Source organism: Fukomys damarensis, unplaced genomic scaffold (genome assembly GCF_012274545.1).
Source record: "Fukomys damarensis isolate Sample0158 unplaced genomic scaffold, DMR_v1.0_HiC HiC_scaffold_37, whole genome shotgun sequence".
NCBI lineage: Eukaryota > Metazoa > Chordata > Mammalia > Rodentia > Bathyergidae > Fukomys > Fukomys damarensis.
In genome coordinates this window covers 71771292-71789785 of record NW_022900949.1, presented here as the reverse complement: position 1 = coordinate 71789785, position 18494 = coordinate 71771292, and the positions used below count along the sequence as shown (strand labels likewise).

The following is an 18494-nucleotide window of genomic DNA, read 5'->3' as shown; positions in this document are numbered from 1 at the left end:
GATGGCCTCACCCCCTGTATTTCAGGAGACTTGCTCAAAAGAAACCGGACCATGTATTGTATCCTGGTCCAATTAATTCCCAGGATGACATATTATTCCTCAGAACAATTCTCCACCTTTTTTCCAAAAGATGAGCTCAGCCTCATAAGACCAAAAAGAGAACCTATAACAGCAATTACATTAGCTATATTAATTTCCCTCGGGGTTGTAGGGGCCGGGACGGGCATAACCTCTCTCGTTCTCTCCAACAAGTATTATTCAGAACTCAGCCTGACCATAGATGAGGACATCGAACGACTGGAGACCGCCATCTCCCACCTTGAGACTTCCCTCACTTCCCTTGCTGAAGTTGTCCTGCAAAATAGGAGAGGCTTAGACTTACTTTTCCTCCAACAGGGAGGCCTATGTGCTGCACTCAAGGAAGAGTGCTGCTTTTATGTAGACCACTCTGGAGTTGTAAAGGATGCTATGGCCAAGGTCAGAGAAGGTTTAGAGAAGAGGAAGAAGGAGAGGGCCCAATCCCAGAATTGGTCCCAAAATTGGTTTTCATCTTCCTGGCTATCTACCCTACTGCCCTCCATATTGGGGCCCCTACTATGCTTGTTACTTCTTATCTCCTTTGGACCCTGGGCTTTTAGAAAGCTTACTAGCTTTGTTAAGGAACAAATAGATGCCATCCAGGACAAGCCTATACAAGCTTATTACCATCGCCTCGATCTAATTGACCGTGGTGTAGCTGAAGAGGACCTTCCACCCCTTCCAATATGGGCCGTAAGAGCATTATCTCAAAAATTTAAAAAAAAAAAAAATAGAAACTCAATGAATCTAGAATTGGACAAATCCTGTTGACTACAACAACAGGCACAGAAGACTCCTTGGTGGAACCAGCTAGTACTCAGAGCTAGCATACCCATCACCTACGTGGGTATAGGCACCTACAGAGGCCTGGGACTAAATACCCAGGGAGGGAAGGTACTAATGCGCACGTGTACCTGTCTGAGTCCCTTGAGGAGCAAACTTGACCACATAGGGGCTAATACCAACAATCTCTGAGTTCTTGTGGGCACAATCTCCAAAAGACCTCAGGAGATAATTAAAGATCTCTCAGAGATCGCCCCTCTCTCGCTACAGATGACCCCAATGACGGGTAAGACAGTCAAATGCTTGGCTGATCAACCTAAGACAGGGGCTTCTGTCGAAGTTGTCAATTCAATACTCCCCCTCTATGGTTAACGCCTACCAGCCTCTGCCAGAGGCCTCTACAAGCAGCCCATAAAAGCCACAGGATGTTGTTCAATCTGGATGTCATTGAGTTTCCTTCTATTTGGCTTCCTTCTAAATTTTAGGCCCTAAGTCTTGACATGAATGGCTCTATTCTATTCTATTTTGCTTCTTTTGAAACTATTAAATATAGAATTGCTTCTTCTAAATCTAATAAATATCATAAGGTTTCTTCCTAGAGTAGCTATAAGATGATTTAAGGTTTTTTCATAGTTTAATGATAAGTTCATTTTTGAATTAAAATTTTTCTTCAGTTTAGTTATAAGTTGATTCAAGAATTAATAGGATTGACAAGGTATTCTTTTTCATTTTACTAAATCGGCTTCTTTTAAATTTAATAGAAAGGGAGGAGATGTAGGAGACCAAGACCCCTGTGTGTCTCCACCCTCCGTGTGTGCCCCTGATAGGAACTTTACACCCTCCTGGGGACATTCTGACCCCTCCCGGGAACATTCTGGCCATGCCCTACCTTATCTAGCTAGACCAGCCTAGGTTAGGTAACCTAGCAACCAGGAAACTCCCTGCTCATCCCTGCCTGCATAAAAGCTGCTGTGTGAGAAATAAAAATTGTCAAATTTTGACCATCTAAAAGAGCTCTGTCTGGTTCCTGTCTTCCTGCGTCGTTCCCGTTCCCGTTCCGGGTGGTCCCCTCCTCGAGCCCTACTAATAACGAACCCCGCCGGCCGGGGCATAAAGCCTTCTGGGATGAGTCAGCATTCAATCTTTCAGTTGACTGTGCACACATAAATGAGCCAGGTCCTGGTGAGAACTACCAGAGCATTCTCCTGAGCTAAACATAATGATTATATCATGTTAATGAATTTTAGCAGGGCTTGTGATACAGAAAAGTTCATATGAATAATTTTAGCAAAGTAAATATACATTTTCAGTGGAAGTTATTTAATTTTGCTGAGTGTTGGCATCACCTAATGCAAGTAATCTCTGGCATAGTCTTTCAAGATGATTCTTAGGGCCAGATTTCAAAGTACATGTAGTCCTAGAAGAAAAAATGACAAATAGATGCAATTAGGTTGACTAAATAGTAGAAACAGCTAAAGGTATCAGACATATGAAAGTTTCTTAGGCATTGTGCTATGATACCAGGAATATAACATATTAATAAAACAAAAACATCTCAGAATCAAAACTCTCGGGTGCCAAAATCTAAGAGCATAAGAATGATTGACTGCTTCTAAAAACACCAAAGTAACAAATTTGAGTAATTTATTCTGGAATAAAGTAAGATTTAATTTATTTTCTTTTTTTATTAGTACATATTTGCAGTACATAATGATTACATTTATCGTGGAGAATGTGTACATGTACAGAACACATCTTTGTTCTTTTTTTGTCCCCTTCCTCCCTCCCAACACTCATTGCTCTCTCCCTCTCTTATTCCCCTTCCTATTTGAAAAGGATGTGTCCGCTTCCTATTATCTATTTTTTATTTTGTTCTGTATAGCATGTGCTTCTCATATAACAGAAACCATGTGCTACTTCAACGTATGGTTTATTTGATTTCTCTCACTTAACATTATGGTATCCAAGTGAATCAATCTATTCTTCTTTATGGCACAGTAGTACTCCATTGTATATAAATATCACATTTTCCTATCTATTCATTGTGGGTGGGCATAGAAGCTGTTTCCAAGTCTTAGCTGAATTTCTACCTTTCAGCTGGTGAGCTTGTGCATTTGCATTTGTTGATAATTACTATAAAACCGTGCATAGAATATATTTAATTGACATTTTGATAAGATGGATAGGTAAATACTTTTTCTTTTAAATTATGTGCTTCTGTGTTTTCTGCTTTCTGTATATTTTTCTGCTACTTTTTCAAAATGACTTTACTTCCTTATATTTTATTCCCATATTTTTTGTTTTGAAATGTATAGTCTTTTATGTATTTCAGTGATTATCCATGAAATTTTAACCTGCATATGTAGTTTAGCCCACCTCCTGAGCCATTCAATGACTGAATTTTTTTTTTTTTTTTTTTGGTACTGGGGATCAAACTCAGGAACTTGCACTTGTGAGTCAGGTGCCAAAACCACTGAGCTAAATCCTGGCAATGACTGAAATATTTTAATTTTACTCTATCTCTCTCCCATCCCCCATATTGCTCTCTTTCCAACTTATATGCTTTGTTAGCTAGTATTTTAGTTTTGCTTTCTTTTAACTTAACAAATTAGGAACTTGCTATTTATATTGTGGGAGAATTGAGAATCTTCTTGTTTTTTTGGTACTGGGGATTGAACTTGGGAACTTGCACTTGCGAAGCAGGCGGTGAAACCACTGAACTAAATCCCCAGTCCCACTTGCTATTTATAGTTATATTTAAAACTGTGTTTACATTTATAAGGACAGTTTTGTTTGATCTCAAAATTTTTTCAGCTTTAGATAATCTCTCAAATTTTTGTACTGTTAGGAAAAGTATTAAGAAGCTCTAAGAGCCCAACCCCTAGCAGAGTCAGCTAACCATGACAGGTCAAAAGGTCGCTTTAAACATTCCTGAGAGGCAGGAACCAAGATAAACGTCTGGTGCAGAACAGACCCTACCCCTTTGAACAATCCATGGTCCCACTTCCCCAAAGTCCCCACCCTTTGTAACTGAATGTTCCCGTAATTGACCCCTTTCTCGGAATTCCCCCTACCCTATAGCTTGTGGTTTTTTCCTTTAAAAACTGTGTCTCTACCCTGCTTCGGGGCTCAACTCCTCTGCCCCTGTGAGGGTTATGAGCTGAGCCCCAGCACGCTGGAATAAAGACCTCTTGGGTTTTGCATCAAGAATCGTCTCTCCCGGGTGTTTATGGTGCATCCTGACGTCCCAGATTTAGAGTGGTGGGATTCCTCCTTGGAAGGTCTGACAGTACCTTTTTCAAAAAGACCTACTTTAGAGGTGACATGTATTTTGTAAAACTTTTCCTCTTCTTAATTTAAATATCTTTACTTAGTTCTCATGCTTGAAAGAGAAAGAAAATAGAATTTTAGATTTAAAGTTCTCTGGGTTTTTCAAATTCGCATTTTGAAGATATTCTGATTTCTGGCTTCTACTGTTTTTGCCCAATAGGCAATTGTATATCTGATTTTCTGCCTGTTAACAATCAGTTTTTTCTTTCTGGTTGCTTAATTTTCTTTGCTATTCTGTTGCTTCCTTGTGATTTAAATAGATGTTAATTTTTTGTTTACTCTCCTTGAGATATATTTGTCTTCTGAATAACTGAATTTAATTTTCTCTGTTCTGGAAATTTCTTAGCAGTTATCTATAATTTATTTGGTCTCCTTTCTTCATTTGGAATCCCACACTTTTATATTTCTTTGTGTCTCTATTCTACAGTATGAAACATTTCTTTATCTATAACTCTCAGTCTACAACTTTTTCTCAGATGGATCAAATCTGCTGCTCACCTGCGTGATTCTTTCCCTGAAACTTTTCATTTTACAAGTTCATAAATGACTTAGCCCCGCAGACTTCACATTCCCTACCATTTGGAGTATGAAGGTAGCTTCTTATGTTCTTTTGCCTCTAGAATCCAAATATACTCAATAGCGATATTTTCTTTTTCAAATCTCTACATATTTTCTATGGTTTGGATATTAGTGTCCCTCTAGATTCATGTTACAACTAATTTCCAGTGCATTATTGTTAAGGGTAGGACCCTTAGAAGACTATTTGGCTATGGGACTCTCTCGCTGAATGAAGTGCTTAAGAGAATGAGCCAATCCTTTTGTCTTTCTAGGTAACTTGCCATGTGAGGGAACAATGCTCATTGCTTCTAGAGGGCACAGGAGTCAAGATACTATCTTTGAAGCAAACATTGGTCTCTCACCAGTGCTTTGATCTTATCTGGTACTTCCAACCTCTAGAACTATGAGAAATAAATTTATACTATTTAAAATTACTCATTCTCAATTATTTTGTTATAGCAGCATGATGGGCTAATACAAAATCTATAGTTTCCAAATTAATAGTACATTTACATTTAAATGAAATGCTACAAAAATATTAATAAAATTTTAAACTGTAACAAATACAAGTAATTCATATTGAATACTCCTTTTCCCCCCTATTTTTAGTAGGTTATTATTTTTTTTCATTAAAAAAAAGACTTTAAACTTCACTGATTATGGTTCAAAGGCACTCTAGATTTGCTTTCTTTGCAATGTGAACACCAAATATATGATGTAATTCAGGGACTGAGGTTATCAAAAAGGAACAATTTTCACTTGATCCAGACCATTTGAGAAGAACTATTACCAAAGGTGCAATGATAAGATCAGAAAATGTAATTTTCAGCTAAGTAGAATAAAAGTCTACTCACAATAAGGAAACTTGCTCCAAGAATCAATGCTTTATTTTTAACATCAAGGTCAATTGGAAACTGGATGCTAAATGTATCAGCATCTGTTAGTGATGGTGCCGTCACAAAGCCAGAGCAATGCTTTGAAATATTTCCAATAACAATTTCTTCATCCAGAGATAATAACTAAAAGGAAAAATATATCTATGATAGCAGAAAATATCTGAATTAAAAAAGATATTCTTATAACAATTGTAGTAACTAGAAATGCACATTATATTCATAGAAATAGAACTTTATAAATTATATTCATAGAAATTATACCCATAATCTACAAAGTTTGTAATATGGGCACAAGACAGCCTGGCAAATATCTACGGACAATTTCTATCTAATTCTGATACGAGAATCAGTTTAATTATAACATGAAAAACACTAACTTCTCAGCTTTTTTTCTGTAGTTAATCCACCACTTCCAAAGTGATTTCAATTGTCTCTCTTTCTCATCCCCCCTTCCCTATTTAGACTCACTAGAAAATCATTTTTTTCTTTTTTCTTTTTTTAGTTTTAATTTTTTATTAAAAATTATATGTTTGCATAAGCATCACTTCTTATACCAAGTAATATTAATTCTTTCAGCATAAGAGATACTCAGGCAAATACAAAACAACCAAGCTGGGAAAATCCTACTACTTGCCTTGCAACGAGGTAGAGGTATGGCAATATGAGAGAGTAGAATAGAGAGGCAATAAACAGAATGAACAAATCGAGAGGATGATTTTACAACAAGAGGCTTGCTTATAGTACCATTTAAGCTGACATTTGGAGGATCAGGAGAAATTCAAAGACAGAGAATCTCAGGGAGAGAAAACAACATTTTGTGACTGAGGAGGCACCACCATTGGAGTGAAGTGGGAGAGGGGCTTAAAATCAGTGTCACACATGCAGGTCTAGATCATCTATTCTCTGCTACAGTCTTGTAAATAGTGAACAGGCCATTTCTATGCCTTTTTGAGGCTAATTCATTATGTGTGTCTTAGATCTCATATTAAATAAGAGACTGGGTTCATCAGGTACTCAAAGTCTGTTGAATCTTTACATTTTTTCTCTCATTTCTCCTTTCTTTTCTTTAAAAAATCAGAATGTGCTAAGGATATTCAAAAAATACCTCCACTTCCATCCTGTGCTCATCTAGCCTGAAACAGCATTAGCCTAAGATATTAAGACAAGTTATTTAAGGCAAAATTAACCTAAATATTTGATATTTGCTCATAATGGACTTTCGGAATTAATTTTTATTTAAAAATATTACATTCAAGTATGTTTCACTTTAATTACTGAGTTTCTTAGGGCTGTAGACTTGAATAAACTAAAGTGACTCCACGCTAATAGGCCAGACTGTGCTTTTTCATATGCTAATTGCTAACTTGGTTAACAGCCCACCCAGGGGCAAACGGTATGACGAAAGGTGACCATAGAACATTTCCTGCTTGAGATAAGCAATGTGTTTGCAGTCTTGTTCTGTGAATTTCTTGAATCTTTGTTTAGAAAAACCCTATAAAAAGTACCTCGGCCCCTCAGGCAGTTGCCTCTCTGAGCTACCTGGCTCTGGGAGTGCCTTCAGGCCAGACTAATAAAGGTCTATTTACCATCTAGCCTGGTGTATTCCCTCCTGGGTTTCTCATTTCTCTGTTGAGCTCCCGGAGCCTCGCTGGGTGTTAGGGCCCAGCATGGTGGAGGCCTTTTTGGCTGTTCATGGCTTTTGGAAGTAAGGCCCTGGGTCTTGCCTCCAGAGCCATCATTGGGCTATAGGACTCAGCACCGTGGAGGCCTTTTGGCTGTTCATGCTCGGTGGAGTGGAAGTGAGACTTTTAAGTCTTACAGTGCTCCTTATATTTTATACTTATGATGAATTATCTTATTTGGTTCACCCCAGTCCTGACTCTGTAACTAGCTACAACTTTATCTCTCTTTTCTTCTTAGCCAGAAGTATTAAAAGGTTTATCCACATTCGCGCACAAGAGGGCTTTCTTATTCCTCCTTCTTGGAGTTTACCAAGTGTGCTGGCCTTAACATTGTTTTGCTTCAAAGTCAGAAGAAATACGAAGTTTTTTATTACCTTAGAAAACCTTCAAGTACATTAGAAAAGTAATATTTGTTACATCACACTGCAAGAGCTACAATAATGCACAAAAAGCATTTTGTAATTTTTAATCAGTAAAAAGAAGCCAAGGTGGTTTTGGCTATTAAAGTTTTGTGTATAAACAATTTTGTTACTTTGGAAACTCATTTGAAATAAAATGAAATGCTGTGTGCTCATTTATTATCCAAATTTAAAATATTCTTAGCATTCATTTGTTTGATTATATATATTATACTTAATTTTACTTAAGGCAGGTGCCAATCAAAATCAGTAACACTAGTATGAATTGACATATTTGTAGGGAAGGAAAGAAAATTAGATTTTAGTTTGCTTGTGCTCAATGACCAACTAGATTTTTTAGTGTCCTTATTGAACCTTTAGGGTTCACTACTTTTGCATATCCAGTATCTTATCAAATCAATGCAATGATTTTTGTTGCGTAGGAATTTTAAGCATTACATAAATGAAATTATTTAATTTTATTAACTGTAAATATGTCTAGCAATTTTCAAAATTATTTTCTGTATAATGACCAAAGTCTTGGATGTGAATGAGCATACAAAAATGTTTAAGAGCCGGGCATGGTGGTGCATGCCTGTAATCCCAGAACTCGGGAGGCTGAGGCAAGAGGATCACTGTGAGTTCGAGGCCACCCTGGGCTACATAATGAGTTTCAGGTCAGTCTCAACTACATAGTGAGACCTTGTCTCAAAAAAGCAAAAAAAAAAAAAAGTTTAAAAATTATTTCATACAAGTTTCAGAATTTTATAAAATGTAAAACCTGTATTTGTGGGACCTGACTGAGCTAATGTGACTGGGCCAGAGACTGTACTTCCCCCTCTCTTTATCAAACATCAAGAAAGAGCTGCTTAAACTACAAACAAACCTTCATATGCTAATTGCTAACTTGGTTAACAGCCCACCCAGGGACAAATGGGATGACAAAAGGTGACCATAAAACATTTCCTGCATAAGAAAAGCAGTGTGTTTGGAATCTTATCCCCTGGTAGTTCTGTGAATGCCCTGACCTATGTTTGAACTTTTTTGTTTAGAAAAACCCTATAAAATAACCTCAGCCCCTAAGCAGTTGCCTCTCTGAACTACTTGGCTTGGAGAGTTCCGTCTGGCCAGACTAATAAAGGTCTTCTTATTGGTGTGTTCCTCTCCTGGTGATTCTCATTTCTCCGTCAAGCTCCCAAAGCTCCCAGAGCACTCGCTGGACTGTGGGCCCAGGCATCTTGGAGGCCTTCGGACTGTTCAAGCTCCGGGGAGTGGAAGTAAGGCATTAGGTTTTGCAGTATTAATACTGACATGTTAGCTACAATACCAGATTATATCATTGTCCATTGCAATGAAGTTTAATTTCTCTTACACTAGCCCATGAAATGATAACTATCAAATTTGTTTTTTTGATAAGAATTTACTTACAAAGAAAAAAGAATATACTTAGAAACTTTTAAATAGTGCCTAATAAGATATGTGAACAACTAAGGCTTAATTACACTGGAGACCTTAAATAAGTAATTCTACTTTTACAAAGAGACAAATTATTATAGTAATATTATATTTTTTCTTTTAATTATGTGAATAAATTATATATATTAGAAAATAAAATCATTAACTACTTTGAACATGATAATCTTAACAAATTATGAATTACTCACATTAAAATTTAGATCCCAGAGACAGTTGGAAACCAAACATGGCCCTCTGATTTTCAGTACATCTTTCTTATTCTCATTTTTTATTTTAAACTTTGGAAGAAATGGGTGAAAATATTGATAAACATATCCAATTTTTTCACCAGGTGGAGCTTCAACTGTTAGCTACAAAAGATTGAAAATCACATGGATCCAATATACATGTTAGATTGGTAAGTAGCAGCACATTATGTGTTACCTTTTAACTGTGCTATATTTGAACAGAACTTTCTGTGATTAAGGTGTGCCTCATATTTGAGTGTGGGACCTAAATTACAAGCCCTTGCTAAATGGCAAAGGGCCTAGGAGACAGTGTCCTGAACCCCTCCCATTGTAGCCACAGCCCCGACCTTTGTTCCAGCCCTGGCCTAAGAATGTGTATCACTCTTGTATTGTTTGAAGTCTGGATCTGAATCTACTTGTAAATTAGAGACTCCAGACATAGAGCCCCAAGTTAATTGACAAACTGTTTGCTCATCCGGAGTGTCTTGGTGACCTTTGAGACATCCTATGGGTGGTACCTGTCACTCATCAATATGTGACTGTTGAGCATGTGACTGCTGACCACCAGCTCAAGTCAGCAGAGCAGCGGCCCGGCCCCCTGTCTGTGAGCCCCAAAATGTTACCCCCCTCTTTTACTCCCTATAAGAGGACCTCAGCCCCTGAGCTAGGGGCCTCTCTGAGCCAGCCACTTGGTTCTGAGAGTGCTGTCTGGCCAGACTAATAAAGGTCTTTTACCATCTAGCCTGGTGTGTTCCTTCCTGGGTTTCTCGTTCCTCGATAGCGCTCACGGAGCCTCATTGGGCTTTAGGGCCCAACATTGCAAAGGCCTTTTGGGCTGCTTGCGCTCCGTGGAGTGGAAGTGAGACTTTTAAGTCTTACATGAGAATGAACATGGAAGTAAAAGGTGAAAAGATGTAAGGCTTAGTGTAAAACCCCTGAATTAAGCCCTGACTTGCTGCTTACTAGAAGCTTGAAATGTGGAAAAGTGACAAGTCTGTGAAATTCCCTTTACATTTGCAAAAGAGGAAAAGTAATAGTCTCCTTCTTTAGGTATGAGGATCATTTTATAAATTGCCACTCCTCTGAGATATGCTTTAAACTCCATGACAACAAAAGCTGTTTATTTACCCAATATGTCTAAGTATTTCATAACTCTTTGACAGTGAAAATTGGAATTCATTGGGATTCTTTGTCCTCATTGTTATTTAAAAGTCTAGCTCCTCAGAATCCACAGAGTTTGGTTGAATGGGTCATCATGCAGCTATTTACAAGAATGAAGGAGCTCTATGCAGACTGATAGTCTTCAAGTGTTATTCTTATGTGTGAAGATTGCAGAGTATTCTAATTGTCTTAAAAACTCTCTCGTAACACAAACATACATATATTAAACAAGTATTAATAGAATAACTGGGGAAGGATACATACATTAAAAAATCTCTAAATATTAGTTGTATCAGAAGAGGGATAAGAGGCCTAGGAAATAAGCATTTGAGAGAAATTGTTTCTCTTAGTTATACATCTATTCTCCCATTTCCTTCTCTATTTCCCTGCCTCTCTTTGTGCTTGCCTTCTTTCCTTGTTTCTCCTTTTTTAAAAACCTTTTTCTAAATGTAGATATTATTCATTCAAAAAATAAATGAAGCCCAACAAATCATGAAGGTAATAATCATGGTATTGTTTGTGAATGTCCCCCAAATTCCCATAAGAACAAAAGAACAAATACAATTGCAAAAGAAAACAAAAACCACTGTCAAATTCTTTATAAAAATTATAAAGGAAAAACAGCACCAAGACTCAAAATACAAGTTGGTATACTGAAGCAAGTAAAAAAAAACCCACGAAATCCAGACACCACAAAGTATTCCTTACAAAAATGAAAGTTTAGGGATTTAGCTCAGTGGCACAGATCCTGCCTTGGAAGTGCAAGGTCCTGAGTTTGATCCTCAGTACCAAACAAACAGACAAAGCCATCTCAATATAAAAGCTCACAGAATTAGCTAGAGAAATGCAGCTGAAAATGGGATGGAACAAAATAGCTCCTAATTTGTAAGCCTGCTGTGGGAAATTTGAATTGTGATGAAGCAGTCCATCCATAAGGATTCATTAAATAATCCAAAATGCAAGCAAAGCTTGCACTGTCCAGACATTGGGGTTAGAATGAAAACTGAGCAGGACAGGAGGATATGGGTTAAAGAAATAAGGTCACTGTTAGGTATTTACACATGTGTGACTTATTTATGTAACTTAGGAGTATATTCTCAATATGTATCCATTTTCCTATGAATAAATCTAATTTCTCATTCTTTATGGCTGAGTAGTATTCCATTTATAGAAAAACCACATCTTTATCCAGTCTCCAACTCATGGACAAATGGGCTGTTTCCAAGTTTTAGCTACTACAAACTGTGCCACTACAAATGTAGGCATGCATACATTACTGTGATATGATTCTTTTAATTCTTTTGGAAAGATACCCAGCAGAGGGATGGCTGGGTCAAATGGAACCTCTAGTCCCAACTCTTTGAGGTGTCTCCATATTGATTTCCATAGTGATTGCAGTAGTCTGCACTCCCACCAACAAAGGAGAAGGGTTCCTTTCTCTCCACACCCCCGCCAACATTTGTTATTGTGTGATTTCTTGATAGCAGCCATTCTTTATGGGGTGAGGTGGAATCTCAGTGTTGTAAAAAACTATAATAGTACATAAGATCCTAATGAGATAATTGACAATGTGAAATAGGAAGCAAAAGGCTAAATAAAAGTGTAGGGAAAGTGGGAAGGGTGGGGGAAGGTAATAAGGGAAAATAAAAAAATATGAGAAAATGAAAAAATGGAAATACAGTGTTTGTAAATAGGGAAGGGAGGAGGGGGTTAAGGGAGGGCAGGGACAAGGGGAAAAAATGAGAACCAAGACCTGTCATGTGAAGGTACAAGATCCCAATGATGAATGTAACTGTACTGTATCCCTAAAATGTACCAATAAACGCAATTAAAAAAAGAAATGTTAAATACTTCCAGCATTTCACAATAAAAATAGAAGAGAAATCCACGCTTTTGTAAAAATATAGCATGCAATATGATAAAACTGCAAAACGTAAGCAGGTAAAAACCCTACAATGAGCAGATATGAGAAACACAAACATAATATTAAACCTATGTTGATATTAACATTCAGTGATGTTATAATAAAAGAGAATAGTGTTCAGATAATACTTCTACAGAAAATAAATTTACACTGGAACCTGCCCTCAAAAAATAAAGGTTTACCTAATGTTAACTTTGAAATAAACTTTTACAAATGATAGAAGATATGAATAAGGTATATAAGCAAGAATTAGAAAAATTCAGAACTGTAGTGACAAAGGGACAAAGACAGAAAAACGAGAATATGGAAGAAAATTTCAGAGCTTAGAAAATATTTTTTAAGAAAAAGAAAAATTCAGTTAGAAATAAAAATGTAGGAGGAACACAAATCAGATACCACTGAATTATAATGATACAGGAGATGGGGATAAAAGCTAAAAATGTGTAAGAGTCTCAAAAGGAGAAAAACAAAATAATGAAATTGTATATCCAAATCTGTTCATCAACAAAACTTCTCTAAATAAAAGGAAAACAGCTCATCTATCAATTGAGAGGACATCCCTGAAGAAAACCAGCCTCAAATATTCAGTACTAAGACATGATTTGGAGACTATGAAAATGTAAAAAAGAAGGTGAAAAGTGCCCTTCAAAGTGTAATAAAAAAACCAAGAAGATTATAAATATATAAAAAGGCTTATTATGTCACCTATTTTATATCTGAGTGACTTTAGAAAGAGAAGCAGGGCATTATTAGCACATATGGACAATATACTTAAAACAGAATTATTCCAGGTGACTTGAACCTTGCAGTCACATTACCTACAGGGGAACAAAATCAGACCACAGAATCTTGGTTAATAACCTATTTTGTATACCACGATACAATGGGTTAACATTTTAAATATTCAAGGAATGAAAATATTAACCAATAAACTTATATCCAACATAATTAAGTTTACCCAGAAAGGCTCTCAACAAATTTATGAGCCTGAAAGGTCAGGGGATGTTATTACTTTGAGCCTTTCTTGGCAAACTAGTCTAGAAGCGAGGTGCTGAAAACCAAGATGCAATAAATGAAAATAAACTGAACACAATGTTACATAGTGACTACCTGTACTGACAGGGTACACCAGTGCCACTATTCTAACTGTGAGAACTAAATGTTGGGGAAAGTTGTGACAGAAGAATATGGGGCAATTATCTGCACAGGACTAACAGCTAATGAAAAGAATAGGAGCAGAGATACGTGGAATTTCCCTTCATTAGGAAGTGTGCTCCACAAGAGAAAAATGACAATGACTATGGAGTCTTTGTGTTCCAGGACTGCAAGCGCCTTGCCTTGGAGCAGTCTTTCCAGTTATCTCAAGAAGACACATTACATGTGTGCAAGGCGATCTACCAGGAGCTGGCAAGGACTCACAAAGTCTGAACAAGTCAGAGCAGAAGGTTTGTTACTTGAATCTTTATTTATTTAGATTTTTACAAGTATTTCAGATCAATGGTTTTGGGTCACTATTGTTACCACAAATTTATTTTTGCCCTTATTCATTTCTCCAGCTACCATGTACTTTTTAATTATATATATATATATTGAATATTTTATATATTGTATATATGCAATAATATATTGTGTATATTATATAGTATATATTATATATATTGTACAACTGAATTTAAAAAGATTTCAAAATGAGCAATAACTTAGCAAAGTATGAGAAAATATCAAACTAACATCTGTAACTAAAAACACAGAAAGGGAAGAGTATGGGGAGAGTAATACATTTAAACTATGGCTCAAAATTCAAAGACTGGTGAAAATACTCACATTCACATTATAAGAAGCTCATCAAACTGAATAGAATGAATATAAAGGTAATTACACCTCACTACATAATGGTCAAGCTACTGAAAATCAAATCATGCCAAAAAATCAGGGCCTCCTGCCAATACTCAAGGAAGAAATGAGACCATCTTCCATTAGTGATTTAGTGATCCATTGTGGAAAAAATTTTCTATCCTCAGGGAAATATTATGCAAATGGGAGCCCCTGCTACATTATGAGAAGCTATGAACCAAGACCTCCTAGCTAAGCCATTTGTAGTATTTGAACTGAGGCAAGTGTAAAATAATAAATCTTTAAAATTGAAGCAAAATCTTTAAATTTGGGGATAATTTGTTATGCAGTTACACTATAGAACAATGGCAGAAAAATCACTAAACAAATAGGGTATCTGATGAATCCAGTAGCATTCTTGAGCTAAATGACATTATAAAATATTTCATTCAACAATCACAGCATACACACTTTACAGATCCATATGAATATTCCACAAATTAGGCCATATGTTAGTTTAAACAATAATTCTTGATAAGTCGAACAATTATGAATTGTGCTGCTATAACATGGACATGGGTGTATCATTATAAAATGATGCCTTTAACACTTTTATGAAGAATCCTAGAAGAGGAATAGTTGAGTAAAATGGAATTACTATTTTTAGGTTTTTTGGAGGAATGGTCCATAATACTTGTATTAGTTTACGTTCCCACCAGAAATGTAGGTCCATCAACAGATTAATGGATTAAAAAGTGTGGTATTTATATATGATAGAGTATTACTCTGCCATAAAGAAGGATAAGCTTGAGTCATTCGTAGGAAAATGGATGCATCATAATATTAAGTAAAATAAATCAGACACAAGTTTAAATATCACATGATATAAAGATATAAAAAGCAAAATAAAATATAGATAGCACGAAATAGAGAAATAGATTTTTTTGCGAAAGGGAAGGGAATCCATAGATGGAGATAGTGATGAGGGAAAGAGGAGGGTGAAGAAAGAATGAAGATGCATTACACATGTACCAACTGTCTGTGAAGAATGCAGTCATTATGTACCACAAATATGCATTAGGAAAATATTTTAAAAACATTTGTAGTAAGTTTAGAAATACTGAAACAATACAAAGAATTTTCTCTACTGAATGCAAAGTAAAAAATAGAAAGCTACACATATATCTTAAAATTTAGAAAGTAAACAATAGACTTGATAAAGGATATCTTCCAAAAACTGACAGATAACATGCTTCATGATAAAGACTGATTTTTGTTCCCCCTCCATGGTCATGACAAAAGTTAAGGCTATCTTTTCTCCTACATTTGTTGAACATTGTATTAGAGTTCCTAACCATCACAAATGTCAATGGAGAAATACCTACATTTTTGTATTTGTACAAATATAAAATATACAAATGGCAAAAGTAGTAAAATTATATTTTCTGAGGAGGCAAGCATGGTGCCACTGAGCTAAATCTCTGGCCCTATATTTCCATATTACATAAGAGTAAAAACAATTTTTAAAATCTACCAAAAAGCTGCTTGAATTTATAAGTGATTTTTGCAAGGTCAAATGATAAATGGCAAATATACATAGATTAATTACATATATATATTTAACAAAAAACGTGTATATGTAAAATGAAGACGAATGAATTGTTAGATATTTTAGAATTAAAAAATAAAACAAAGTCTAAAGATCTTGTGACCTTCATTTCCTGTAAAGAACCTTACAGTATTGTTAACAATTCTCACTCCACAGATATGTGGTCGGAAAATTTAATTCTTTCTCATGCTTTTTATTCCAGGGAATTTTTTGTAACTAAATCCAGTGTTTGAATTTTATCATACTGCTCACTGTAGAGGCTTTTTTGAATGTACTTAAATACTAAATCATGTGATACAAAAAAATTACTGACCTTTTGTAGGCAGCAGCTACTCCAGCAACAACTGCATCTTAGAGCTTTATTCATAGTAATTATATCTTGACCTACATTACCATAAATTGTCATGGTAAAAGGCCTTGAAATTCCGCAAAGGTATAGGAGGAACCTGTTATTTCTCTCTTCTGCAAAATAAATTCTCTGTCCTTGATTATTCATGACCTCATAGGTTTTACTAGTTTTCAAATGACCAAAGACTAAAGAATGAAACAATAGGGTGATTTATTAGTTATACTGTACTGACGTAAGAACTGTAGAAATACATATCAAATTACTTTCAAATAAAGGATTTATAGTGGGTAATTAAGTATTTGACTTTCAGTAGTTTATCTTTATTGGTATCTTAGCTTTCCCATATAGAAACATAAAAAAGATGAGTTACTCTAAAGGTTCCTTTTATTGTTAAAATTCTTTGCATGGCTCTTATATATAATTTTGATTTCAGAGAAGTTGACTGTTATGTTGTGAGGTATACTGAATTTTTCCCTCTTCATCTTTTTCTTCCTACATGATATCAAAAAGACCTTATCAGGATTCAATCTGAGTAGTATAAATTAAGAAAAATATTTTGCTTATTGTAAATAGAAGGATATGTGAAGGACTTTAATATATTATTTAGTAAAATAACCCAATTCACCCTTTTGTAAGAAAATAGGAACATTAACTTTTGTTGTAATAATTTTATTTTTGTAATTTTACAAACAAAACTAATTTTACCATAAACATATTTTAAGTGCCCAAATGTTCACCACTGTACTATCTAGAATAGGAAAAATAAAACACAAACAAGATAAGTATCAAATAATAAGACATGACATTATAATATTCCCTCTCTACGAGTACTATGTATCAATTTAGAATGCTAGGGTTTATGATTAAAAATAACATCAAATAAATAGCTAAAAAACATTTCATGGACACTGATTAAAAATGACATTGACAAATTCTCACCAAAATAATAATTATTTTTGTGTTAATGGGAATCAAAGCCAGAGCCTTCCATATGCTAGGCAAGCACTGAGCTATACCCTTAAGCCCTAAAATTATTATGGTAAAAAGGCTTTGAGGAACTGTATCAGTAATTGTGCATCAGCTATGTTTTCTCTCATTTTTCATAAATTTTCAAATGTTCTTTTATGGTTATATGTTTAATGTGTATGTTACTCTAATATACATTTAATATTTTAAAGTTAAACTTTAAAACTGCTACATACAGTTTCCTGCTTAAGGATTTCACTGGGATATGAAGTTATTGATATTTCTAAATTGTGAGTACAAGAAAGGCATATACTTTTATTTTATATTGAAAGCAAAATCATTATTTAAAGTTTATGAGTATATTTCCTATTCTTTCAAAATTAATTTCTTTCTGTAAGCAGGAATTAGAAACTTGTGACCCAAATTTTTAAATGCAAAATAGAATGGAAAATTAAAATTAATTTTTCCTTCTGGCATTATTCCATTTCCTTTGCTTTCTCCAATTTCATAAACATTCTTCTGGAGACATCTCAGGCTTACACAACATCTAAGTACATATATTTTAAACACACACTACTATCTGCTGTGTTTGGTGATTGCTTTTATATTGAGAAATAATCTTTGGAGATACCCATGACAATTCTGTAGAGCTGTATTGTATTATTTTTAAATAAGTGCAGTGTTAAAGAATATGAAAATCTCTCTTGGCATAGTAGTTTTCTAAATTTTTTTCTGCATCAGAATCACCTGCAGATTGCCAAAGCACAGCTTACTGAAAACTCACCTCTTGACTATCTGACTTGATGGGTCTATGATTCAACCTGGGGATCTGCATTTTTATTAGGGTTCCAGATGCCATTAAAGCTGCTACTCTAGGGACCATACTTTGAAAATCGCCAGTTTGGAGAACTAGTTATCCAAATATGATTGTTTAGATTTTTTTGGCTAATTTTATGGTTTATTAAATTATGAGCAGCTACCACTGCTCCTCTTTTGCATTTCCACAACCAGTTTTTACCCCTCTCATAACTTTTGTGACTCTATTATAGGCTGTAAGAGTATTCATTCTTCACACTTCAGAGAAAGCCAGACCTAAGTCTTCTTCGAGTCTCTCAGGATGACTAGCGCATATCTTGTTCATTGTGGATATACAAGGGAGTTTCTGGAAGAATTGATCTTTCAAAAAATAAAGCACTTTTGGGCCCGGGGATTTAGCTCAGCCGT

At 35.3% G+C, this 18494-nt stretch overlaps 1 protein-coding gene across 3 annotated transcripts in view; it reads right to left on the bottom strand.

The window, feature by feature from the left end:
- Nucleotides 1-2174: 2174 nt before the first annotated feature.
- The window catches only part of LOC104863009 (phospholipid scramblase 2), a 38469-nt gene continuing 22149 nt past the window's right edge, over nucleotides 2175-18494 (bottom strand). For 2 of the 3 annotated variants that reach the window (XM_010625263.1, XM_010625265.1), the window contains 4 exons: nucleotides 16269-16489; nucleotides 9390-9551; nucleotides 5604-5768; nucleotides 2175-2278 (listed from right to left, as the gene is read on the bottom strand). In XM_010625263.1, the coding sequence (XP_010623565.1) occupies nucleotides 2249-2278; nucleotides 5604-5768; nucleotides 9390-9551; nucleotides 16269-16489 (578 nt within the window). In that variant the 3' untranslated portion in view covers nucleotides 2175-2248. Of the gene's footprint in view, nucleotides 2279-4169; nucleotides 4244-5603; nucleotides 5769-9389; nucleotides 9552-16268; nucleotides 16490-18494 lie in introns of those variants that run through there. The other variant, XM_010625264.1, reaches the window with a different exon arrangement.